This window comes from Leucoraja erinacea, chromosome 8 (genome assembly GCF_028641065.1).
Source record: "Leucoraja erinacea ecotype New England chromosome 8, Leri_hhj_1, whole genome shotgun sequence".
NCBI lineage: Eukaryota > Metazoa > Chordata > Chondrichthyes > Rajiformes > Rajidae > Leucoraja > Leucoraja erinaceus.
The window spans coordinates 31,732,814-31,751,830 of NC_073384.1; the positions used below are offsets into that span (position 1 = coordinate 31,732,814).

The following is a 19,017-nucleotide window of genomic DNA, read 5'->3' on the forward strand; positions in this document are numbered from 1 at the left end:
AGACCCGGGTTCGATTTGGTGTCCTCCCACACTCCAAATGCGTTCAAGTTTGTAGGTTAATTGGCTTAGTATTTATTAAAATGTAAATTGTCCCGTGTGTGTGTAGGAAAGTGTTATTGTGTGGGGATTGCAGGTCGGTGTGGACTCGGTGAGCCGAAGGGTCTGTTTCCACGCAGTATCTCTAAACTAAACAAAGGAGGCCATTTTGCTCCATTTTCCAGTTCTTTCCATATTGCCTGCATTTTTTGTCTCTGTCAAATATCCATTTGATTTTCTTTCGAAAGTAATAACTAACTCTGCTTCCCCACCCTTCGAGGAGATTTTGTGTGAATAAACATTCTGCTGTGAATAAACATTCCCTCGTGTTACCTCTAAAATTGTTACCAATCTCCTTTAACACATATTCTCTAGTTCTTAACCCTACTGCCAATGGAAACAGTTTCTCTTTAATTAGTCTGTCTAGATTCTTGATGGATACCTTTCAACCTTGTATGTTCCAAACACCACATTCTCAGTTCTCCAGACTACCCATGTAACTGGAGACCCTCACAGCACCGGGACCGTTCCAGTAAACCTTCAACGCACTCTCTCTTGGATCTTTACATCCTTCCAATAGTGCAGAGTGCAGTAATGGACACAATATTTTCATAATGTCTCAAGATAGATAGATAGAGTTAGTGGGTGGAAATCGGAGCATCGGAAGTAAACTTATGTGGTGACAGGGACAATATATATATTCCACATAGACATCACTTGATGTCAGTATTGTTCCTGGGTCTTTAGAGCTGCTACTGAGCCATACCATTCAATCCAACCACCTTGCTTGGTATCCTATACTTAGATTCTTAGAGTTGTGCAGCACAGAAAAAGGTCTTTCGGCCCAATTGATTCATACTGACCAACATGCATATCGACACTAATCCCATTTGACAGCTTTTAGCTCCCACGTCTCTATTCCTTCCGAATCCATGTATCCCAATGTCTTTAAAATGTCTTGCAACCATATCTGCTTCTACCACCTCCTCTGCCAACTTAGTCCATGTACCAACTACCCTCTGTGTGAAAAATCTGCCCCTCAGATGCTCTTTAAATATTTAGCCTCGTTTGTTCAAGGAATAGGATAGTGTTAGCGTACGGGGTGATCGCTGGTCGGTGTGGACTCGGCGGGCCGTAGGGCCTGTTTCCACACTCCATCCATGCAACTACACAGGCAGCTAATGCTACATTTAGGTGTAAAATGTCACTTGCATTACGCATCATCACCACGGTAGTCTTTAGTCTATACAACCAAATATTATACAAATAGTTTATAATTCTTCTGGATCTTTCACTGTTAGGGCCAAGATTGGGGCATTTCACACTATCTTCCACTGAACACTATTTCTACAGCAATAGCACATGCAGCTGATGCTATTTCAAAGCTGTCAACAGCTCTTCTTAAATAGACAAGTTAACAACTGGCTAAATATAAAGATGTGAATAATTTATTAGTTATTAATTTAGTTAGTGTGCTCAAAAATGTGGAAGTCAGACCTCTATTATAATGAGTAAATATTTTTAAGTTGGAGACACAAGAGACTGCTGATGTTGGAATCTTGACCAAAAACTAAAGGTCTGGAAAACATAAACAAGTTCGGCAGTATCTGTGAATGGAAATAGATAGATGATGTTTCGGATCAGGACCCTTCTTCAGAGAAGAAGAAATGTCTGACCCGAAACATTGCCTGTCCACTCCACTTCACTTCACAGATACTGCCTGACACGCTGTGTTCCTCCAGCACTTTGTGTTTTTGTCAAGCTGATTCCTCACAGGAAAACCACGGGTGCATAACGTTGCTTATAAATCTAGGGAGAGGTGCTAGGCTCATGCTGGAATTACTTCTGAATATCTGTACTCTACGACAGCAGTGAAACTAACTTCTGAATGAACCATGAACCATGAAACATTCATGAAAGTTAAACCCGACAAAATGTCCAGCGGTCTTCCTCTCTGGCCTTCAGCAGAACGACACTATTTCCATCCACTCCAGCATCAATTATATTTATTTTGAACTTCTATTCGCAAGGGAGTGGGAGATTAATGGTGTTATAAGGTCATAAGATCGTAAGTAAAATGAGCAGAATTAGGCCATTCGGTCCATCGTCTACTCCGCCATTCAATCATAGCTGACCTATCTCTCGCTCCTAAGCCCATTCTCCTGCTTTCTCCCCTTAACCCCTGACACCCGTACTAATCAAGAACCTATCTTCCACAGCCTTCTGTGGTAAAGAATTCCTCAAAAATATCCATTGATTTGGCCATGACATTAGATCCTCCTTTTGAAACGTAGAGCATTACCAGTGCATTGTGTTCCTCCATTTAATGTAAAGCCTTGGTGACAGATGCATCGGAAGCTCCCTTCGGTGTTCTTACAGTGGCCATTGGAACATGGTTGTAGGGCCTGGGCACATTCATCCACATCTGTGAAAGTCAGACCATGTTTATTAGTGGCTTCAATTAATCCAGCAGTGTTCAAGCTGAGGCAGAGTCCAGAGTGGGTTTCAGAGTGAGAATTAGTAGGCACCAGAGTGAGAACTATTGCCAGGATTTCAGGTCCTGAGCTTCAGGGAGAGATTAGACAATAGACATTAGACAATAGGTGCAGGAGTAGGCCATTTGGCCCTTCGAGCCAGCACCGCCATTCAGTTTGATCATGGCTGATCATCCCCAATCAGTACTCCGTTCCTGGGGAACTGATAGGCTAGGCTAAGCAGGCGAGGACTTAATTCTTTGGAATGCAAGAGGCTTTGGTGCATAAAATCATGAGGAGAATTGATAGGGTGAATGCACAGACTCTTTTACCCAGGGTAGAGGAATCAAGAGCTAGAGGACATAGGTTTAAGGTGAGAGGTGACAGATTTAATAGGAACCCGAGTGGCAACTTTTTCCACTTGGAGGTGGTGGGTATGTGGAATGAGCTTCCAGAGGAGGTAGTTGAAGCAGGTATAATAATAACATTTAAAGGCAATTGGACAGATGAGGAAAGGTTTAGAGGAATATGGGCCAAATGGGACTAGGTTAGTTGGTACATTTTGGGCTGAAGGGCCTGTTTCTGTGCCATATGGCTCTATTAAGTATTACTCCCAGGCCTCTGTTAAAAGCTCGACTTCTACCTAGAGCAGGTGACAGTCCAAAGCCCAAGTCGGAACAAAAAAACACATCAAGGTGGATTGCCAAGGAAGTTCAAGGGAACCAAGGTTCTTAAAGTTAAGCAAGTGCTGGGTTGGCCACAGAAAACTGAATGCTAAAGTCACATGTCCACTTCAGTTCAAAATTTGTCAACTCTGTGCATTTGTCTAGGATGTATAATTACACCCAAAGAGTAAGGTCTAGGCTGTTGATTCTTACCGTCACATGCGGTTTGCAAGGTGTTGAGGTGGAATCCAGGATCACAGTTACATGTAAATCCCTCTGGAAGATTAATACACTGTCCAGGTCCACAGATTTGAGGGTTAACTGAACACTCGTCGATTTCTGAAAATAGAAATTCGAATTAGAACATTGGAACAATGACTCAGCGGGTCAGGCAGCATCTCTGGAGAACATGGATAGGCGACCTTTAGGGTCGGGACTATACTTCAGACTGTAAAGATTCATACTTTATTATTGAATTGCATTGCAAACTAGTTAGCGATATACTGAGCTTCCTTCCTTATAACACGAAGTTTGGATACATTTCATTAGTCCACTACGTTTTAGTGTATGGAGGGAAACTGTCTGATCATGTAAAATATTTTTGCTACATTCCTTATTCAAAATCTTATTTGACCCTGTGTGTACATTACTATGTAAAGTACTATGGGCCCCTCTAGCCTATTGATACATGGCTAAACAAGGTCTTCTTTCACAATGTGCATGATTTTAGAAATCTCCTAAATCAAGGTATTGGAGGGGCCTCCAGCAAGATATTCTTATCCTTCCTCATTCCTGTATCATGGGAATGCTAACATAATCTCGCCACGTTTATGTGTCAATAGTAGGGGGTGTTGTTAATATGTACGTGTGCGACAGAGGAGTTCCAATTAATTATTTACAAATCCGCTAAAGGGTGCAATGTGATCAGCTCCAAAATATTGTTTGTCCTCACCTCACAAATAACACGTGCACACCAATGCCCTACATTCCATTGTCTTTGTATCTCTGTTCCGTTGCATTACTGGTTGACTTCATTTGTTGACTCCAATCTCAGCAACAAATATCCTGACCTTATCTCTCACTCCATCTGTAACTGACCCCTGTATCTCCTCCTTCTCTCCCCTCCTCCACCAACTCTCACTATTGCTTGTAAAACCGCTCTGGCTACCAAGGCCTCAATTTTAACATTCTCAATCTGCTCTTAAATCTCTGCCCTGAAAATTTCCACGGTCTTTGTTCCACTCCTCCACTCCCGCCCTCCCAATCAAGCCTAATTTTAACTGAACAGCCATGTGGCTATATTTTCAGGATCAAGCTCTAGATATACATCCCTCAACAACTTAATTTCCTTTTGTATCCTTTAAACCTGATGTTTAGACCCTTTGCCCTTATGCAGCTCATCGAAGGGTATTTTTTGATCGATAACATTCCTATGAAATGTCTCAGTATTGTATTGTAGTATTGTATTCAAATTTATTGTCATTGTCTCAATTTGAGACAACGAAATGAATTTCCCGTACAGGCAGTATCGTTTAAAAAAAAAAAAAAATCACAAGAAAAATAATAAAAATAAATAATAAATAAATAATAAAACATATTAAAAATAAAATTGAAATTGAATTAAAAAATTTTTAAAAAGCACAAACACAGAAAGTCCACAACACAACATAAATGGCACCAAGGTGAGGATGGCACCATAGTCCAGCCAGCCTCCCCTCCATGTTCATCCGTGGTCGGGGCCTTCCGAGCACCCGCAGTCGCCGCCCCGGGTGGCCCGATGTTCAGGCCCTCACGCCGGGTTGGTGGAACGCCGACGCCGAACCCCGACGGTGAACAGCCTCCTCCTCAGCGGCCCGGACCTTCTGATCAGCCGCCTCCCGCTGCCGGAGTCTGCAGCTCCTGAGTCCGCTGGCCGAGCCGGGCAGAGTCGCAGGACCCCGCGCTGTCCATCAGCGCTGCCCGCGTTGGGAGCTCCGCAAACCGCAGCTCCATGATGTCGGTGCAGCAGGTCCAACACTCCGGGCTCCAGACGGCGACCCCCGGTAAGGCATCGCCAGCCCCGTGATGTTCCAGCGCTGTCCCGCCGCTGCTGGAGCTCTGGTCGATCCCGGCAGGAAAGCCCGCGGCAATCCAGGTAGGTAGGCCGCTGTGGGGGGGGGGGGGGGGGGGGGGGGGGGGGGGGGGACGCGGGGGGGGGAGGACGCGACTCGAATAATAGTCGCGTCCTCACCAGGAAGCGGCTGAAGTACGGTATCCCCCGCACCGTGCCCTCTTCCCCCACATAAAAACACCAAAAAAACACATAAAAAACACACTTTTACATAACTAAATAAACAAAAAAACAAAAAGATACCGGGCTGTAGGTGGAGGCTGCTGGCACCAGCGCCACCGGAAGTACAATACCCCAATACTCAGAACACTCTGCTACTGAGAAATCATGTAAATGTTGGTGTGAAAAGCAATCATTTGATCCTTTAATATGCAAAACTCAAACAATCTCTGTTTAAAAAGAATGCATTGACTAACCTTCCAGCCCTTTGGGGTATAGAATTAAACAATTCACATCATTCACGAAATGTCTCATCTCAGTTGTAAATGGCCCATAGGTTATTCTAAGTTTATGACACATGGTTCTAGACTCATCAGCCAGGGGAAACATTCTCTTGCCACCCACCCTGTCAAATCCTTTAAGAACTTTGTACGTTTGAATGAGATCACCTCTCACTCGTCTAAAGAATACAGGCCCAGTCAAACCAGCTATCCCAGGAAGTAGTCTGATGAATCTGCATTATACTCCCTCTATGACAAAAATATCGTTTTCTAGACAAAGAGAATAAATCTGTACTCAGTGCAACATGTTCCACGAATCTATGCATCACCTACATTGAAAATAATTTAATATTTTACTCCAATAAGCTATTCTCCGAAGATCATTGTTTCACAATCTTGTTCACTTCAAGGTCAAGTCAAGTCAAGTTTATTCATCACATACACATACGAGATGTGCAGTGAAATGAAAAGTGGCAATGCTCGCGGACTTTGTGCAAAAAGACAAACAAACAAACAACCAAACAAACTACAAACAGAGAAATTCTGGACATAATGAAAGAAATGACAATGGTTATTTTCCATCAATATTACCCTGTTTCTCATTTCTTAATCTTCCATTAATAAGGTCACAAAATACAAAGCTCTGAAGGAACAGATAACAGCATTAAACAACGACTTCTGAACAACGCACCGATCCATCAGGCAATTGCAGTTTGACATCCAGAAGCAGAACACAGGCAGAACAGTCAGGAAATTCTGAGTTATTTTCAGATATCTGATAACGGGTATGTGGCAGCAATAGCAAACCCGAGTAACCCTGGAGTTTAAAAATATCTGTGTATCTCCTCCAGACTGCTGGCACTCTAGACTGATGTGCACATCTGGGAATTATCCTTCACGATTGCAAACATATATCAGGAACTGTTTGGATAAACAAGGAACTCTAATTGCCTACAAAGATTGCTTTGAAGCACTTTTCCAATTAATTGCTGTCGTCAGTGGGAACCGTTTGTACAGGAGAGAATCACAGACAGAGAGGAATTATCTGAAGACAGACACAAAATGCTGGAGTAACTCAGTGGGTCAGGCAGCATCTCTGGAGAAAAGGAACATGACGCTTCGGGTCAAACCCCTTCTTTATTTGACGTCCATATCCAGCATTCAAAGATGTCACCTGTCAGTATACAAGGCTGAAACATAGAAACATAGAAAATAGGTGCAGGAGTAGGCCATTCGGCCCTTCGAGCCTGCGCCGCCATTCAAAATGATCATGGCTGATCATCCAACTCAGTATCCTGTACCTGCCTCTCTCCATACCCCCTGATACCTTTAGCCACAAGGGCCACATCTAACTCCGTCTTAAATATAGCCAATGAACTTGCCTCAACTACTTTCTGTGGCAGAGAATTCCAGAGATTCACCACTCTCTGTGTGAAAAATGTTTTTCTCATCTCGGTCCTAAAAGATTTCCCCCTTATCCTTAAACTGTGACCCCTTGTTCTGGACTTCCCCCAACATCGGGAACAATCTTCCTGCATCTAGCCTGTCCAACCCCTTAAGAATTTTGTAAGTTTCTATAAGATCCCCCCTCAATCTAAATTCTAAATCCCCCCTCAATCTAAATCAATGCTGAAACATGATGTGCCCTCAGCTATTTGCAATTGCCTCAGTTCCTGGCTTTGTCACTGAAGCAGTGATTTACAGAAATATAAGTTTACTGGCACTGAAATTAGTTAAAAATAAAAGAAAAGATAATTTTGTTTTAACTGAAAGTTTGTGAAAACTTTGGACAAGAGCCTAAAACATTTCAAAGACGTGCCGGTTTGTAGGTTAATTAGCTACTGTAAATTGTTCCTAGAGTGTAGGATAGAACTAGTGTATGGGTGATTATTGATTGGCGTGGACTGTGGGCCAATGGGCCACAGCTGTATCACTAAACTAAACTAAAACAAAGCTTTATATTACAATCGCATTGCTTTCAAAAGTATTTCACCATTCTTTGTTCCAATATTAATTTAGAATTATCAGCAACAAATAGATTTTCTTAGTTCAAGTGCGCAGTTACCAGTCGGAATTATGCTCAATGAAGCATTCACATATTATTTCTGCTTCAAATAAAGTCACAAACATACTCACCAATCAAGACATGATATATACCACAATGACATGCAGCAAAATTATAATACAGTATCTCAACTCTTTTCACACGTTGCAATTAATGTAAGTTCTATTATTTCTTTCCACTTCCCAACAAAAATGTGGTTGGATTATTCAGCGTATGATCAACCTGTGTCAATAAATCCTGGACCATGGTAACATATATGGTTAACCATGCACACTACAGATTGATGCAAGCATGTTTTCTGTGAAGGACCGATAATTATCATGACATGGCCATCAGTACAGGATGAATGGGATGTCAGTACAGGATGAATGGGAGTAGACAAATGCTGGAGAAACTCAGCGGGTGAGGCAGCATCTATGGAGCGAAGGAAATAGGCAACATTTCGGGTCGACCCTTCTTCAGACTGATCCAACCATTCTTCTTGAATGGGGCGATCAGTATAGGATGGATGGGGGATCAGTACAGGATGAATGGGGGGATCAGTACAGTGTGGGTCGGAGGGTCTGTGCAGGATGAATGGGGGATCAGCACAAGATGAACGGGGGGTTTAGCACAGGATGAATAGAGGGATCAGTACAGGATGAATGGGGGGGTCAGTGCAGTGTGGATTGGAGGGTCTGTGCAGGATGAATGGGGGATCAATACAGGATGAATGGAGGGATCGCTACAGGAAGAATGGGAATTCAGTACAGGAAGAATGGGTTGGGGGGGTCAGTACAGTGTGGATCAGAAGGTCTGTGCAGGATGAATGGAGGGGTTGCTACAGGATGAATGGGGCGATCAGTAAAAGATGAATGGGGGGTTCAGTACAGGATGGATGGGTGGGAACAGTACAGGATGAATGAGGGGATCAGTAAAAGATGAATGAGGGAATCAGTACAGGATGGATGGAGGGATCGGTGGAGGATAAATGGAGGGTGAGTGAGTATGGGATGAATGAGGGGATCAGTACAGGATGAATGGTGGTATCAGTACAGGATGAACGGGGGGAGGGACAGTGCAGGTGCATGGGAAAGGGGGTGAGTACAGGATGAATTGGGGGACCATTGTAGGATGGATGGATGGGGAGGGGAGCACAGGGGATGTCAGTAAGGACTGAATAGAGGCGGGAATGGGGATCAGTGGAGAGGAGGGGTCCCAGGATAAGGGGGACGTACAAGAGAGGGAGAGAGAGAGAGAGAGAGAGGGTGGGGGCGGGGGGGCGGAAGGAAGGAAGATCAGCGCTCATCGGACACAGACGGCGTCATCGCCCCACTGCCTTGGCCGTCCCTGTCCACCGCCAAGTGCCGCCATCAAAGAGGGAGGCGGTTGGGATCTCCTCACCACCGCCTCCCCTCCTCTGCCAGTCAACAGGAAAGTGCGGGGCTGAGCGGTGCAGCTGCTTCAGACGGCGGGAGAAGGCCTCCCGCTCCCTCCCTCCCTCCTCCCGGCCTCGGTGTGCGGGAGGGTTTGATTTGAAAGCGGTATCACCGTTAGCGGATTTGCAAGCAGTGGCCGTTATCCGGGCGGGCGGGCGGGCGGGCGGGGTGCTGGAGGAGAAGGAGGAGCCGCTATTGCTGCTGCTGTCGCTGCCAAAGATCCTATAGGATCATTGGTCGCTGCTGTGCGGGGCCCGTCATTCACTCCGACCCTTCATCACCCCAAACCCCGAATCTTTGCTCCGCACTACGTCGTTGCCGCCGACACGAAACGTCACGTTCCTTTTCTCCAGAGATGCTGCCTGACCCGCTGAGTTACTCCAGTTTTTGTGTCTATCTTCAGTATGAACCAGTATCTGCAGTGCCAAGCCGGGCAAAATGACTCGGCGTTTATGTTGCCCGGCAGCAGTTTGGGTTGTCATTGGCACCCAGGCAACTGCTAATTTCAAGCCCTGCAAAGGATAGTTTGACAATGAAGCTGAAGAAGATTGATGAAGTAAAAGCACTAGTGAGTAATGAACGAGTGAGCAGTGAGTATAATCTATAATGCATGCCAGCCACTCCTATAATCTAAGCATGCTACGCTACTACCACCAGAGAGCAGCTGTTGAATGGGAAGTTGTAAATGCTCAAGCTCTAGGAAAACTATAGATAAACATGAACTATAAGGTCCTAACATTTCTGAGTTAGGTCATTACGGTCTAGGTAGTAAATTAAGTTGTGACATTTGCACTCAGATTACGGTATGGGAAATAGTCAGCCAAAACCAGATCAAACCCAACTTAGCATTCCCCATGTTCGGGAAGCTCTCACTGTAAACCACTGGCATAATATGGGATATGGGACCAAGTGTTCAACTTTTAGAGACCAGATGCAAACCTGAAGGGCTCAATTTCCTCTATTTGGTTGGCATGCGCTGTTTCCAAAGAGGACTGGTCATTTAGCTACTCTAAGATGCCATTCCATTAGGCAACAGTGTGCCAAACTTCAGGCCACAGCTGACTGATACTCCTGGAATATCAGGCCATTTGATACTCCTGAAGTATCAGGCCATTACAGCAGCTGGCATTTTCTACACTGATGATGGAGACCCAAAGAGGACAGAAACCCACAAATATTTCCAAGAGTGTTTTTAACCCGGCATCATTGGTTCATGGCATTTTAATATTGGACCATCCCTCTTGTCCTGCTGTTGTGATGATTGGGGGTGTGGAGTGGTGTGACAAAGATGTACTTAAACATAGCTCCATCTGATGCTTGGTCAACCTTCCCTTGCTGTAAACTAGATGACAATGTAGAAGATAGATCAATGGTTCACAGTCTTTTTGAATGAAATCTCTGTTTCTGCTCAATAGAATATGCAGTGTCTCACCCAAGTAAGCCTGCTGATATCGCAGGCCATCCTTTTAGGGAGGTAAGTATATCCCAAGATTCTGTGAGACTGCTAGCAATCAACAGGGTGGGAGGCAAGTGTGTTTGTTCTAGTTTTATACAAAATGCTGGAGTAACTCCGCAGGACAGGCTGCATCTCTGCATAGAAGGAATGGGTGAAATTTCGGTTCGAGACCCTCTTTGAGCTCAAGACGCTGAGTTACTGCAGCAGTTTGTGCCTATCTTCAGAGTAAACCAGAATCTGCAGTTTCTTCCGACACGTTGCTCTAGTTCAATAACCTCAACATTATTAAAGGTTCAAGTACAACCTGCTGCTTTTTGCACCTACAACCCCCCTCGGCCCCGTAAACCCAACAGGGTGACACAGCCCTGAAGAGAAGCGGTGAGCTGGGAGAGGCCCCTCAAGCCTGCTTTGCCTTTCAATATTACACACTTTCTCTTTTGGCTCTACTCTCTTATCCCATCTCCATTTCTCTCTTCCCTGCAGCCTTTCGGCTATATATATATATATATATATATTTGATCTATATATATGTGTATTTGTGAGTATGTGTGTGTATATATACACACGCACACACTGAACCTTTTTTTTCTCTCTCGTTTATGATATTGTTTACAGAGTGCTATGTTTACATATTCTGTTGTGCTGCTGCAAGTAAGAATTAAATTGTTCTATCCGGGACATTTGACAATTAAACATTCTTGACTCTCTCTCTTGATATCTGCCCAAAATTAAGCCACCGTAGCTTTGGACAGTCCCATTGTTGGACTACCAACTCCTCTCCACGGTAGGCATTTTATCACATGGTTAACACATGTCAGTTTAATATAGATCACGTATGTACCAAAGGCGAACTATCCTGCTCAGTTGTATCTGCAATGTGAGGAACCTTCCACAAAGGCTATAAAATCCTACAATAATTGTGTTCTTATGATATCCTTAATGTCCTCATCATAACCGTTTAAAGACATTTAACTTTGCCAGACAAGAGACTTTTGCAAACAGAGCAATACATCTAAAAACAGAAGGAACCTTTGTACAGCTCTGTGGAATCTTTAAATAAACATTGCTATGGATGCTCAAAACGAAACCAAATACACGATACATGCCAAATACACGATACATGCCAAATACACGATACATGCCAAATACACGATACATGCCAAATACACGATACATGCCAAATACACGATACATGCCAAATACACGCAAACTGGAGAAACAGCACCTCGTATTCGTTTACAATCCAATGATATGAACATTGACATTTTCAATTTTATGTAACTAACTCCCGCCCAGACCTTCTCTTTATCCCATCCATCTTCCCAGTGCCCCACCTGGATGCACACTCGATCTCACACCCTCCCCCCTTTCTCCTGTCCACTTCCACTTGTATCCCTCCCCCAGCAGCAGGTTCCACTTATATCCCTCCTCCTCCTTCACTCTTCTCTCCTTATATCATCTGCCCGGGCTTCTGACTTATTTTCATCTCTAGAATTTGTCCACCCATCTGCCAGTCCACCCCCTCCGTCACCTTGCTTATCAAAGGTTATAAGGCGCTCTTGATCAGTTGGGCAAGTAGGCAGAGGAATGGTTAATGGAGTTTAATGCAGATGAATGAGAGATGTTCCATTATGGTAAGTCTAACTTTGGTAAGCAGGGCTCTGGAGAGTGTTGTAGATCAGAGGGATCTAGGATTGCAGGTACATAGTTCCTTCTCACAGTTAGATAAGGTAGTCATGAAGACTTTTGGCACATTGGCCTTCATCAGTCAGGGTATTGAGTATAGAAGTTGGGATGTTATGTTACTGCTGTACAGGGCACTGGTGAGGCCACAGTTGGAGAATTGTGTTCAGTTGTGGTCGCCTAAACATTTGAAAGATGTTGTTAAGCTGGAAAGAGTGCAGAGAAGATTTACGAGGATGTTGCCAGGACTTGTGGGCCTGAGCTGTAGAGAAAGGTTGGATGAGAGGTGATCTGTAGAGTGAAGGAGGATGAGAGGTGATCTTATAGAGGTGTATAATAAGATCATGAGAAGAATCAATAGGATAGATGCACATAGTCTTTTAACCAGACTGGGGAAATCATGAACCAGAGGACATTGGTTTAAGATAAGAGGGGAACGTTTTAATGGGAATCTGAGTGGCAATTGTTTTTACACTGTGTGTGGTGGATATATGGAACGAGCTGCCGGATGAGGTAGTTGAGTCAGAAACTATAACAACATTTAAAATACATTGTAGAGGTACATGGATAGGAAAGGTTTAGAGGGATATGGACCAAATGGGTCAAGTGGGACTAATGTAGATGGGGCATCTCGGTTGGCAAGGGCCTGTTTCCGTGATGTAGGACTCTATGACTCTATCTTCTGCATTCACCAATCACTTGCCTCACCTTGTCCCACCCCACATCTCTTCCAACTTTCTCCCCCACTCTACAATCAGTCTGAGGAAGGGTCCCGACCCAAAACGTCACCTCTCCATTATCTCGAAAGATGCTGCCTAACCCACGGAGTTACTGCAGCATTTTATGGCCTTTTTTGTAAACCAACATCTGCAGTTCCTTGTGTTTAAGCTATTTCAAGTCAAACATTTTTGAATTTGATAAAACGATTCATCTTCTCGATGCATGCCCACACTGGTACCAACAAAAGTGGCAGGGCTCTGAAACCAAGACTTATGGTGTACCTTCACAATCCTCAGAGGTAGACAAAAATGCTGGAGAAACTCAGCGGGTGAGGTAGCATCAATGGATTGAAGGAATAGGCGATGTTTAAGGTCGAGACCCTTCTTCAGATCAAAATCGTCTACTTCACAATCCTCAAGTGGATTTGAGAGAGAACTTTCAAGTGGCAACCTACAATATGAGTTTGTTCATTTAAAGAGACTGTGGATTGTGAAGGTACAGCATTTAAAAGGATTACCAAAGATGTAACTACATCCAGAAATTCATACAATCCACTGCATTGTTTGTTTTGGTAAATGGGTCAAATTTTGGGTGTTTCAGCCAAATGTTAGGAAATTAGAACCAAGAATGTTGGTGGGGATGGAGATGGGGAGGTTAAACTTTTACTGGTTATTGAGTGCATCCATTAAAGTTGTATAAAGAGATTCGAGAAATGAATGGGTGGATGTATGAGGAAGCCTGCACTTACGAATAAGGTGGAAAATAATGCAAGGATATTTGTAAACTTTATCTGGGAGAAATTTTATGTTTATTTGAATTAACTGTTCACAATTCCAAAGGAAAATTGGTCCAGATAAGGACTCCTAGAGTTAACTAAAATGTTTCTTTATTATCTCCTCTTCAGCATGGAAAAACCACATGATATCCACCACTGCAGTGCCTCTGCTGATGTAATCATAATGGATGGTCAGCAGAAATATTGGCTTGTCCTGAATTTCCCAGTGGATGTCAGTAGCCATTTGGGAAAAACAGAGAGGTAAACTATTGTGATTGGTTTACTGTACCTGCGACTTGAGTAGATGCAATGAAATGAGTCAAGCTGGATGCTGATGCCTCAGGAGCAATATGGACAGGGCTTGGTGGGGAGTTTTTTTCTACCACTTCTGCGAAAGACAGGAAGATATAAAAGTAAGCAGCAAATGGTACAGTAAAATGTTTTTTCCAAATACAGTAATGCCCCTGTTCCACTTAGGAAACCTGAACGGTAACCTCTGGAGACTTTGCGCCCCACCCATGGTTTCCATGAAGGTCTTACCTTCCACTACCTGCAACCACCGGCAAACACCTGCGACCTCCGCAAACACCAGCGACCTCCAGCAACCAGCAAACACCTGCAACCTCCAGCAACCACCTGCAACCTCCAGCAACCACCTGCAACCTCCAGCAACCACCTGCAACCTCCAAACCACCTGCAACCTCCGGCAACCACCAGCAACCACCTGCAACCTCCAGCAACCACCTGCAACCTCCAGCAACCACCTGCAACCTCCAGCAACCACCTGCAACCACCTGCAACCTCCTGCAACCACCTGCAACCTCCAGCAACCACCTTCAACTAGCATCACAACCAGCTTCGACTGAAAAATTACCGATTTTTAAAACGGCAACCTATTTTTAGTCGTGGCCGGTTTGAATTATTTGAAATAATCGCCAGAACATAGAAGAAGCGGAAACCACTTTCGACCATTAGGAAGACTGACAAAAACCTCCGGCAACCGCACGGAAACCTTGGGTGGGGCGCAAAGTCTCCAGAAGTTTCTGTTCAGGTTTCCTAAGTGGGACAGGGGCATAACTGCCACAGTTCTGCAAATGCACCTGGAGCCAAAATGGACAAAGGCATCACATTGCAGTCTAAATTCATACTAATGCTGCAGCCTATTTTAGGGGCAAGACCACCCAACCATTGCAGATTGTCTACACAAATTATATTTAGAGCATTTCCTATTCTGTGCAAACAAATCACATGTCCTTGGTATTAAATCTACAGGCCTCCACAAGTACCAGTGGAGAAGGAGAGCTAAGAATCAATTGGGAAAGAAAGTCTTCAGGAACTCTCATGCTTAGCTGGCTCTGTTAAGATTCAGGAGTTGAGGTTATTTTCAAAACCCAGGCTATGTCAAACGGAAAATCAGTGCTTGACTAAAATATATTAACAGACTTAGTTAATCCCGCGCATTCAACAAACCATAAATAGACCCACAGTTCCCTGTTGCTACAACTGCACACAGAGAAAAGAAACATCAATATATGGTGTTGGTTGGTTGTGATAAAAAGGGAACATACCAGGGAAGTCAGAGTCTATCTGTATCGTACTAATACTGGGAGATAGCTGGGGCAGGCTGGATTCTGCAACTTGCTTCTCCTCAAGCTCCTAAATGCAAACAAAATATGTTTTTTTTAATTATTGTAAAGGCAGAAATGTTTTGATAAAAAAAACACTACAAATTACCAATCTCACATAATAATCAGCCAAACCCTGACATAGCCAGTGATTACCTTATGATATTGAAGTATTTTTAAATCAGGCAGAACCACAATTGTCCCCATGGTTTTTCCTTCATTTCTGGGAATTGTCTATACATGCATATTCAATTCCTTAATGTTCACTGTCCTAATCGATCAACATTAGACCTTCAGGAGAGATTATTAACCTAAAGCATTACTTCTGCTTCTCACTCTGCAGACGCTGTCTGACTTGCTGAGAATCTCCATTATTTTGTGGTTTTGATTGTCTCAGTCTCCATCCCTTTGTTTGTCCATCTGCCTATTGATTTCCACAACTCTTTCATTTTCCCTTCCCTCACCCAACTTTCCTAACGTTGTTTTTACACAAGTCACCTAATTTTGATACGATGGATGGAAATATGAAACAAAACTGGGATTCATAAGGAAGGCATCAAAGGGACAGCACTAGGGTTCAGAAAGGGACATTCAGGGCTCAGCTTCACACTTTCTGGTCCCTGAATCCGATGCTCTCAGGGATGACTGGATGCAGTAGCTATGGGTGCAGTAGCTTTATGAAAGCCAAGCAGAAAGTATGATTTGGATTACATAATAAGAAAATTCAAATATAAAATTGCAATGGACGTTGCAATTACCTACAGAATTTAAAATGGCATTTAGTTTGGATATTTCTATTCTGCAATGTAGGTTTTTCAAGTTATCACTCATAAATTGACTTGCACAAATATATTAAGTGGCTTTAAGCGAGCCAATGCTTTCATTAAGACAGTGTGCGGTAAAGATGTAAATGAACATGCTGATCCCACAGAGTTGACCAGACAACCAGACAGCATTGCATTCATCTGTCATCAGCATATATTAAATTAATCAACAATTCCAGCAGTTCTGCCTAATTTACAGACAGTGCTTAGGGCCTGGGATTATTAAGCCTCGTAACCCAGTTTTCTGATGGGTTCTACATGGATTTGGAAGGATGTCATTTTAGTTCTCAACTGCTCACAAGAAAGCAAACTTCTGCAAAATGTAACTGTCAATATTAATGTCATTCTGCACTCTGTTTTATCTGAAATAAGAAATTTCCCTGGAATAATGTTATTTTGCACAGTTTATTTTCACAGCACTCTCTAAGTAATCAGATAAGTTTATTGTCACGTGTACCGAGGTACAGTGAAAAGCTTTTGTTGCTTGATTTGTATTTTGATTTGCTTGCATTCAATGGAAAACAAAGTTTATTGCTGTATCTTGGTACGTGACATTAATAAATCAACAGCAATCTCCAAACTGGAAAAAAACATACTAAGCATTGATTTATATAAGTGAGCGATTTATATTGAACAAACTGAAAATCTAATAACTATTCTGCAATAAATCAAGGACTGCAACTTACCTGTTCTGGTGTGGTGGTGCCCACTGTAATTAAAAAAAAACATGACAAAAAGAGGGATTAATCTTGGGAAATGAAATCGTTTTTTCACATAAAACAAAGTTTAAAGAGTTCATGCAAAGTTACAAAGGCAGGGGATATTTTGAGAGATTTTGGAAAAGCATTAAAGAAATGTAAGGAAATGTTGCATTTATTTGGAATGGCTGAAACTGGAAAAAATATTGTTTTACAATATCCTGTGGCTACACACTGTCCCAGAAATGTATTATTATTTGTGGCAGAATACTGAATGAAACGTACACATCATGGTAAACCTTCACTACTAACTGGAGAATATAGAACATAGAACAGTATAGCACAGGAATGGGCCCTTCAGCCCACAATGCTTGTGCCGTACATGATGCCAAGCTAAACTGATCTTATCTGCCTGTACATGATCCATACCCTTCAATGCCTTGACCTTCCATGTGCCCATCTTAAAGCCTCTTAAACGCCACTGTCATATCAGCCTCCACCACCATCCCTGACAAAGCGTTCCAGATCCCTAGAACTCCCTGTGCAAACAACTTGCCCCGCACATATCCATATAACTTTCCCCCTCTCGTCTTATAGCTATGCCCTTGAGTGTGTGGCATTTCAACCTTCGGAGAAATGATCTGACTGTCTACCCTATCAATGCCTCTCATCATTTTATATACTTCTATCAAGTCTTCCCTCAACCTTTGCAGAAAAACAATCCCAAGTTTATCCAACCTCTCCTTGTAACTGAAACCCTCTAATCCAGGCAGGTTTCTGGTAAACCTCCTCTGCACGCTCTCCACACCCGCCACATCCTTCCTGTAATGGGGCGACCAGAACTGCATGTAATACACCAAATGCTGCCTAACCAAAGTCTTATGGAGCAGCATGATGACTCATGTCCATCGCAAACATTGTGGGCCGAAGGGGGCATTTCTGTGCTGTTCTGTTTGTTCTATTTTTTATCGAGTCAAATCAAATTTATTGTCATATACAATAGATTAAGTAAGGTGCATGTACAATGATGAATCTTGCTTGTAGCAACATCACAGGCACATAGATTCAGACCAACATACAAAGACAAATTATACATAAATCACATGAAAGAATGAGCAAGAAAAACAAGACGTTAGTGCAGAAGGCATTTTTTTTTAATGAGACCATGGTAATGCTGGAGTTCTGGTGTTGAGGTAGGATTAGGGTTGCATGGAACCTGATCAGTGGGGGAAAGTAGTTGTTCCTGATCTGGTTGTGTGTGGCTTCAAGCTTCTGTACCTCCTGCCCGATGCCAACAGTGAGAAGAGGGCATGGCCCAGATGGCATGGATCCTTGGTGATTGATGCTGCCTTCTTGATGTAGCGCTTGATGAAGCTGCCTCCGATGGAGGGGAGAGGTGTGTACGTTATGGACCGGGCTGTGTGCACCACTCTAGACAACCTTTTGTATTCCTATGAATCGGGTTTGACACATCAGGCCATGGTACAACCAGTCAAGGTACATTCTACAGTGCATCCATACAAGTTCAGAGACATGCTGCATCTCTTTAGATTCTGAACAAAATAGAGGCGCAGGCAGAACTTTATCATGATTACATCTATGTGCTGGGCCCAGAAGAGGGTGTCTGTGAGGTTAACACCAAAGCATTTGGCACTGCTAACTCTCTCCACCACCAAGCCATAAACTGAACCTGACGGGTTGGCTCCGGCTTCAGTTTTCAGAAGACAACTATTAGTTCCGTGAGTGAGGGGCTGTTGTTGCGGCACTACTGAACCACGTGTTCTATCACTCCCCTGCACACTGACTCACCGTCCACCAACCACAGTGATGTCATCAGTGAATTTATAAATTATATTGAAGCTGTGCTTTAGCCACATAGACTTAGATGTAAAGAAAGACGAGGAGACATCTAAGCAATCCGCCTTGAGATGCATGCACCTGTGTATATTGTCTGTGAGGAGATTTTGTAACCAATCTGCACTGATTGATGTCTGCTGATGAGGATGTCAAGTTTCCAGTTGCAAAGGG

The 19,017-nt window shown here is 43.3% G+C and overlaps 1 protein-coding gene across 5 annotated transcripts in view; it reads right to left on the minus strand.

Annotated features, from left to right (window-relative positions):
• Positions 1 to 19,017, minus strand: part of ltbp1 (latent transforming growth factor beta binding protein 1) — a 295,601-nt gene that overhangs the window by 123,737 nt on the left and 152,847 nt on the right. For all 5 annotated transcript variants that reach the window (XR_008723852.1, XM_055639325.1, XM_055639326.1 and 2 more), the window contains 5 exons: positions 16,978 to 17,000; positions 15,411 to 15,498; positions 14,132 to 14,230; positions 3,389 to 3,514; positions 2,339 to 2,461 (listed from right to left, as the gene is read on the minus strand). Coding sequence is in view for 4 of the 5 variants with exons in the window: in XM_055639325.1 (XP_055495300.1) it covers positions 2,339 to 2,461; positions 3,389 to 3,514; positions 14,132 to 14,230; positions 15,411 to 15,498; positions 16,978 to 17,000 (459 nt within the window). In the remaining variant the exon portion in view is untranslated. The remainder of the gene's footprint in view (positions 1 to 2,338; positions 2,462 to 3,388; positions 3,515 to 14,131; positions 14,231 to 15,410; positions 15,499 to 16,977; positions 17,001 to 19,017) is intronic.